Raw genomic sequence first — 8202 nt, forward strand, 5'->3', positions numbered from 1 at the left:
CAGAGGAGACTCTGTCTCACAAAAGAAAAAAAGAAAAGCAATAAAAGTAGATTCACGGTTGGTGGAGGAGGGGAGGAGCAAATGCTAATGGCTTTCTTCTCCGGATGATGAAAATGTCCTAAGGTAAGACAGTACTAAGAGTTCCATAACCTTGTTGTTACACTAAAAACCACTGAAGTGTGCACTTTAAAGGGGTGAATTGGGGCCAGGCACGGTGGCTCATGCCTATAATCCCAGTACTTTGGGAGGCCAAGGTGGGCGGATCATCTGAGGTCAGGAGTTTGAGACCAGCCTGGCCAATATGGTGAAACCCCATCTCTACTAAAAATACAAAAATTAGCTGGGTGTGGTGATCCGTGCCTGTAGTCCCGGCTACTTGAAAGGCTGAGGCAGAAGAATCGCTTGAAGCTGGGAGGCGGAGGTTGTAGTGAGCCAAGATCATGCCACTGCACTCCAGCCAAGGCTGGACAGAGCAAGACTCCATGCCAGACAAATAAAAAAAAGGTGAATTGTATGGTATTTGAATTATATCTCAATTAAAAAAAAAATAAAAAAAGCCTCAGCTGGCATCACCCCCTGTCCCCACCCTGCAGTAAAGCTGTCCTTGCTGGCTGATGAGGGCTCTCCTAGTCTGCGCCCCCTCCTCACCTCCAGACCCATGGCCTTGCTGCTCCTGGAACCCCAGCCCTCCTTGGTGCCTCTGCTCTTGTGTTCTCTGTGTGCCCAACTCTTCCCCCCACACCTAGGTACCTGGCCCCTCACAGCCTTCACCTGCACCTTTACAGAGGCCCTATCGACCACCCGCCCCCCCCCCCATGTGCCCACCCCATGAACAGACTCCCTTTTCCCTCTCTCTCTTGAATTTCTGGCATACTATACGATTTCCTTATTTTTCCTTATTTTTATTTTTTAATAGAGACAAGGTCTCCCTATGTTGCCCAGGCTGGTCTCGAACTCCTGGGCTCAATCAATCCTGCCTCAGCCTCCCAAAGTGCGGAGATGGCAGGCTGCGCCGCCGCGCCCGCCGCAACCTTCTCTTCCGGAGAGTGTCACGTTTGTACTTATGATGTAAACTCGGGCACCCCGGGACCCTCTCGCTTTCTTCACTAATTTGTCCCTAACCCCGTTGGCACGGTAGGCGCTCAATGTTGATTGAATAAATGACTGTTACTTTAGAAAACAAATACTATTAAAATCACATTTTTAAACGCAAATAAACTTCTGGGAGGTGTTTTCTGTACACACAAGATGTCCCCAACGGCACCAAAGAACGCATTTTCCACGTCTGTCCCTAAACGTGAATGCCTAAGTAACGTCAGCCACTAACACATGTAAGGTCACGTGACGTCCGGGCCGGCCCCGCCCCGCCCCGGCCCTGCTCGCAATAGGGCCGCACCGCGGTAGGCAAACACGTAGACTCGGCAGAGGCGCGACCACCCTCACTGCAGAGAGCTGAGCCACCGGCGGGGTCTCCGGACATTCGAGGCCCCACTTCCCACCCGGAAAAGAGACGATCCGCTGGGCGCAGCCGCAGAGGCCGCGCCCATCCGCTGCGCCGCCACCCAGGGCGGAAACGGCTACGGCTTCGCTCGGGGCGCATGCGCGGGTCCCGGAGTTCTCGCGAGATAACGGTCGAAAGGGTGCCACGGTGGGTTTCCGGTAGTGGATTTGGCACCGGAGTGCCGGGCCGGGGGCGAGCGCGGGCGGAGCCTAAGCCGTGGGCCGGTGGGCAAGTGGCGAGACCTGGCCAGGGCCGGCGAGCCGAGGACAGCGGGCGCGCGGAGGAGGATCGGGCGGGGCCGCAGCCCCGGCCGCCTGCAGGCAGCGCCATGGACCCGTTCCTGGTGCTGCTGCACTCGGTGTCGTCCGGCCTGTCGAGCAGCGAGCTGACCGAGCTCAAGTTCCTGTGCCTCGGGCGCGTGGGCAAGCGCAAGCTGGAGCGCGTGCAGAGCGGCCTGGACCTCTTCTCCGTGCTGCTGGAGCAGAACGACCTGGAGCCCGGGCGCACCGAGCTGCTGCGCGAGCTGCTCGCCTCCCTGCGGCGCCACGACCTGCTGCGGCGCCTGGACGACTTCGAGGCGGGGGCGGCGCCCGGGGCCGCGCCGGGGGAAGAAGGTGGGCGCGGGGCTGGGTAGGGGGAGCCAGGGCCGGATCGCCGGGCTGCAGGTGCTGCGAGGCCCCTCCCCTTGGCCTCCAGGCGCCTCTCCTTTGCCGGGTTTGATTTGCGTGGGTTTTCTCTATACAACCCTGGTTTTGCTGATGGGAGAGCCAAAAACGCAGTAAAGTTAACTTTTTCAAAGTTACAGGACATGGACACGCACAGTGCTTTTTCCTCTACCCCATTCTGTCTGGGTAAATAAGGAAGCTCACCTTAGAAAAGGTGAGGAGGAGTCAGAGAAGGTGCGGACAGAGGTTAGATGAGCCTAGATGAGGCTGCTCCCGTCATCTCCCTTCTACCTCGGATATGCCCCGCGAATGCCCTTCGCGGCTGAGAGTAATACTTCATTCGGTGACTCTTATCCAGGGCTGACAGTGTGCCGCTTACCCTTCCAACTGCCACACAGAATCTTCACCATAGCCCTGTGGCTTGGATACTGTTATCTGTCACTGCTCCCATTTTACAGAGGACAGGACTGGCTTAGAGGTTAGGTGGCTTGCCGAAATGCGCAGCCGATAACTGAACAGCTAGGCTTGAAGCAAGCAGTGCGGCCTCCGGATGGGTGGTGGTAGCCACTGCACTGCCTCTCTGGTCAGGTTCATTGTGGCGTGGCTTCCTGTCCTGCTCTCGGTCACTCCCTCTCCACCCTTGCCTGTGGCTTGCAGCAGCCTCCAGAATAAAAATGAGAAACTCTGAGTGCAGCAGGGTTTCTCAGCCCGATCCCCTTGTTCTCAGAGACGGGAGGAGAGGCTTGGGAGTGGACTAGGGATGCCCCTCAGAGGGCTCGAGCTGTGGCCTGCAATCAGCCGTTCAGTCACAAACCAGATAGGGTATAAATGTGACGCCATGGGTTTTACGCTGTAAGGACTGGTGCCCGTTCAGGACAAGGTGGACAGAACAGCTCTCTGCATGAAAGCAGTCAAGTCCAGATTTCAAAAATATCAACAGTGCTGAACAAAACAGGATGTAGAAAAATCGGGTTTCAAGTATATTTAATATCTGGAAAAACATTTGCATTTTAAAGGCGGCCCACGAAACATACTGACATTTGAGATATATGTGTGCCTGGTTTTATTTATGTAGTTACTGTGTGCTGGAAAACGCACACCACAAGGTGAACAGTGGGCATGGGCAGGTTGGTAGTGGGCGACTCTGCCTTCCTCCTTTCCAGAAGTTCAGCATAATGGTTAACGGTGGCCTCTGGCGCCACACTGCCAGGGTTTCAGATCATGGCTCTGTCATCGTGAAGCTACACGATCTCAGGAATGTCAGTCGGCTTCCCTGTGCCTCAGTTTCCTTATCTGTACAGTCATGGTAACACGGTGCCCAGCACACAGTGCTATCAGAGCTGCGGGAGCTGGTCCACCTGCCAACGGTGTCTCAGAATTGCCAGGAGACGTCAAGCCACTTCCTGTCCCGGTCCTGCTTCCTTTCCTCTTTCCACATTCCAGAAACGGCCTTTTATAGTCCTGTGGCCAGCTCCCTGATCTCAGCAGTGACTTCAGCAGATGAGGAAGATGGTAGCCAGGGACGAAAGACTGGTGGTCAGTCAGGGCAGCTTTCAAAATAAGAACTGGGGTGCCTGCTAGTTTCCTGTGATTGCCATAACAAATTATCACAAATCTGGTGGCCTAAACCAACAGAAATCTACCCTCGGTCTGGAGGCCAGAAGCCTGAAGGAGCAGATGTCTCAGACCCATACATCCTCTCAAACTGAATGCCCTTGGGGGAGACCCTTCCAGGTCTGCTTTGTGGTGGCTCCAGGCATTTCTTGACTGTGGCCACTTCCCTCCAGGCTCTGCCTCTGCCTTCACCCGGCCTTTCCGCCGTGCTTCCTACAAGGATAGCTGTCCTGGTAGCATCCAGGTAACCCAGGGTGGTCTCTCAAGACCTTCAGCTTGCCTTTGTAAAGACCCTTTTTCCTAAGAAGTTAGCACACATGGTTTCAGCGATTTCACATGAACATACCTTTTTTGAGGTGACATCATTCAGCCTGCTCTAGGGCAGGATATGGGATCAACCCTATTCCCTCCTACAGCTCCCCAGCCCCTCTTGTCAGTGTCTCCTGCCCTACGTAGGTGGCTCCACTACACTTCCATTGGCAATTGAGTCTTCATCAGGCCACACCTCCGAGGTTAGTATTGGAGAGCAGGGGGTTTGGCTGAGGTGGAATCAGGCCACTCGGGCGTTTGGTGACAGCCCCTCTGCTGCCAGGTGACTTTAGCCTCTGTGAGGACCTCATGTGGGCACATCTGTCCACTCAATGTCAGTGGCAAAAAGCCCTGGGGAGGAGTGTGGGGTCACCTGTCTTCAAACCTCTGTAAACCATTCTGTTCCTTCCCTCCCAGACCTGGGTGCAGCATTTGACCTCATATGTGATCATGTGGGGAAAGATTGGAAAAGACTTGCTCGTCAGCTCAAAGTCTCAGACGCCAAGATCGACAGCATCGAGGACAGACACCCCCGCAACCTGACGGAGCGCGTGAGAGAGTCGCTGAGAATCTGGAAGAACACAGAGAAGGAGAACGCGACAGTGGCCTACCTGGTGGGGGCTCTCCGGGCCTGCCAGATGAACCTGGTGGCTGACCTCGTGGAAGAGGTTCAGCAGGCCCGGGAGCTCCAGAGGAGTGGGGCCGTGTCCCCGACGTCGTGGAACTCGGACGCATCCACCTCCGAAGCGTCGTGACGGGCTGCAGCCCGGGTGCACCACAGGCTTCTGCACAGCCTGGACTTGGGTCTCAGGAAAGGTAGCCCAGCACTCAACACCCAACAAGAAGCCAGGCCAGGGAGCCACAGACCAGCTGCTTCCGAACTCAAGCTGCATTTCTGGATGCCTCTCCCGTGCCAGGCCGGGCTTGGCACTGCACAGATAATTCCATTTATTCCTCACCATCGCTCTGAGCAAGATCCTGTCGTCCCCATTCAACGAGCTCCTGCGGGAGTAGTTGGAAAGTTGGAACCGTAGGCAGCACAGAGGAGTCTGTGCAGATGAGCAGTCATACTATATGTCACGCCACAGCAGAGGGGACCAGCTTGGAGGCCCAGGAACTGGAGCGAGGCAGAGAGGAGGGGAGAGCTGGGATTTGAACCCCCAGCATCCGGCTCCCGCATGCACGCTCAACCACTGTGTCGTTCTGCCCTCGCCGTGGACAGAAAGGGTGATTTGTCCCATTTCCTTGGAGGCCATCAGGGCAGACCTGGACAGTAGGATAAGGTCAGGTGGTGTGGTGGGGAGACGCATTCCTGGGATAGGAGTGGGGAGGCCTGGTTGGCTGTGGTCCAGCTCTTGGCCCCTGCGTGGGTTGAGTCTCCTCTGAGAATGCTGAGTAGGGACAGTGATGGTTGCCGGGACAAATTCAGATAATATCTGTTAGGTGCTCATGGGAGAGGAGACTGGCGGCACTCTAAATCTTCCTTCTTACAAGGATTATGGGTCCTGTGATACTACAGTTTCTTACTATTTTGTATCAAATTCACTCTTTCCAATAACAGAATTGTCAAGGCAGTGGGATCTTGTATCTGTAAAAAGCAGGCCTCTCGTTTCTAAGGTAATGCTATTGAAACACATGACTTTACAACTTCCGTATTACAAAGAACCTTCCGTTCCTGTTGGTGATTCTCGCATCTCAGATATGCTGGATATTCCCAGCACAGCGGGTTTCAGGGTCCCTGTCAAGGGCTGCAGCCTGGGAGGACATGGCCGGATTTCCCGACAACTCACTGGCTGCTGGTGAGCAGCGGCTGCCGTGGGAACAGCGGTCTGCTAGGGCGGCTCGTGCCGCTTTTAGAATCTGTCTGCCCCACCGAGAGTATCAGAAAGCCAAGTGGCTATTCTTTGTCCCAGCTCACCAGCTATGACCTTGGGAAAGTCTAAGGTGCCACGCTGTGGAGGAGGTCTTAGCCAAGGCCACAGGACACTGTCCCCTCTAAGCTGCGGGCCCTGGCCTGTGAGCCCCTCCACACCTTCGCCTGGCATTTCCAGATGCCAGACACCTTGTGGGGAGGAAAGGCTGCAGCAGCGGATGAGAGAAGTGTAGCCCCGCCCTGTCGGCCTCAGAAACTTAGAAGGAACAGGCTTTAACCCGTTCATTGTTAGCTTGGGGTGCTGCTGTGGAGCTGAGCTGGTTGCTGTCCCACAGCAGCGTGGCCTGACCTCTTACACATTGTACACCCCCACCCGGGGCACACCCACTTCTCAAGGCGCAGCTCAGTGTTAGTTCTGTAGAGAACAGAGACATCACCCCTCACCATCCCTAACTGTGAGAGCAGCTTGGCTTTGGGGAAGAGATTTTCGTGGTCTGAGTGGGAAAGTATTCTTATTTTCTGAGATGGAGTCTCGCTCTGTTGCCCAGGCTGGAGTACAGTGGTGCAATCTTGGCTCACTGCAACCTTAATCTCCCAGGTTCAAAGGATTCTTCTGCCTCAGCCTCCCAAATAGCTGGGACTACAAACATGCACCACCACACCCAGCTAATTGTTTGTATTTTTAATAAAGACAGGGTTTCGCCATCTTGGCCAGGCTGGTCTCAAACTCCTGACCTCAGGTGATCCACCTACCTTGGTTTCCCAGAGTGCTGGGATTACAGGTGTGAGCCACCACGCCCGGCCAGTATTCATATTTCTTGAACAGAGGTTGCTATCAGAGGTTCTATGCTCCATGCCCAGAGGTTCTGTGCTCCGTGCCCAGTGTCTCCCTGAATGCTTATCATACCTGGAAGGAAACCTTGGCCCTGAATGCCAGGTGCTCTGAAGGCTTTTGAGGGTGTGAGGGGTGCACCTCAAATCTTTCGCTGCTTGGGAGCAACTACTGGACGGGGCCCAGTCCGTCATCTACTGGCTCACTCAGATGTTCTCCCACCCAGCGCAGACCTTCCAGGATCTCCCCGTACCGTGGGGGAAAGAGCTCAGGCCTCAAGACTGGAGTCGGCTCCCAGGCCCCGCCCTGAGCCCCCAGGTGACTTAGCCTCCCCCGATGAGGCATGGGTTTAGGTTTCCATTCTCAGTAGTCCCACCCATCCTCCCTGCTAGGCCACTGCTGTCCATGCCCAGGAGAGCAGAGAGGTGGACCAGCTCCTGGCAGCAAAGCCATAGAGCATGGTGACATGCGGCGACCTTGCTGCCCCCAGAAGATGGGACTCGGAGCCAGGTGGAAACACTCATTTGTTCAGCCAACCCATCAATCCATTCACCAAGCAGCTGCCATAACGGCGCTGGGCACTGCCCTGAGGCTGAGCAGCACAAGACAGACACCGTCCTCAGGAGACAGAATGTTCCTCCTGCGGCAGAAGGGGAAGGTACAGAACACATTTCCCAGTGTCCGGAAAACGCAGATGCTTCTGTGGCGCTGCAGCCGGGCAGACGATGGTGGCCTGTATTTGATCATGGCTATTATGTTCTAGATGACAAGCTATTTATACTTTCTACATTTTCTTTTTCTTTTCTTTTCTTTTTTTTTTCTTTTTTTTTTTTTGAGGTAGCGTCTTGCTCTGTCACCCTGGCCGGAATGCAATGGCGCGATCTCGGCTCACCGCAATCTCCACCTCCTGGGTTCAAGCGATTCTCCTGCCTCAGCCTCCTGAGTAGCTGGGATTACAGGCGCGCGCCACCACGGGACCCGGCTAATTTTTGTATTTTTAATAGAAACAGGTGTCTCCATGTAGGTCAAGCTGCTCTCAAACTCCTGACCTTGTGATCTGCCCACCTCGGACCCCCAAAGTTCTGGGATTACAGGCGTGAGCCCCTGTGCCCAGTCCTACTTTCCACATTTTCCATGAAGTCTTTTTCTTTTTGAAAAAACTGCCAGGTATAGTAGTAGGTGTAACCCGGACCGTTTGGTAGGGAGGGTTCCTGGAGAACGGGGAGAAGGTGGGTTTCAGTTCTGGCTCAGTCGTTCAGCTCCCGTCCCTCTAAAAGAGGCCACTAGATAAATAGGAACTGCTTGCCAAAATCTGGGCAACTTGCTTCTCAGCCTTAAAAATAAGCAGTGAAGCTGGGGACAGTGGTTCACACCTATAATACCAACACTTTGGGAGGCCAAGGTGGGA

General features: G+C 54.8%; 1 protein-coding gene across 1 annotated transcript; it reads left to right on the top strand.

Annotated features, from left to right (window-relative positions):
- Positions 1–1642: 1642 nt before the first annotated feature.
- FADD (Fas associated via death domain) lies at positions 1643–5751 on the top strand. Its single transcript, XM_002755645.6, has 2 exons — positions 1643–2115; positions 4507–5751. Exons 1-2 carry the CDS (start codon positions 1830–1832, stop codon positions 4842–4844), a joined length of 624 nt encoding a protein of 207 aa, XP_002755691.3. The 5' UTR covers positions 1643–1829; the 3' UTR covers positions 4845–5751.
- The last annotated feature ends 2451 nt before the right edge of the window (positions 5752–8202 follow it).

Source organism: Callithrix jacchus, chromosome 10 (genome assembly GCF_049354715.1).
Source record: "Callithrix jacchus isolate 240 chromosome 10, calJac240_pri, whole genome shotgun sequence".
Lineage (NCBI taxonomy): Eukaryota > Metazoa > Chordata > Mammalia > Primates > Cebidae > Callithrix > Callithrix jacchus.

Coding starts and splice junctions, on each gene's coding strand:
- FADD (XM_002755645.6), top strand. CDS start 1,830: ATGGACCCGTTCCTGGTGCTGCTGCACTCGGTGTCGTCCGGCCTGTCG. Junction 2,116..4,506: donor GGCCGCGCCGGGGGAAGAAG/GTGGGCGCGGGG, acceptor CTTCCCTCCCAG/ACCTGGGTGCAGCATTTGAC.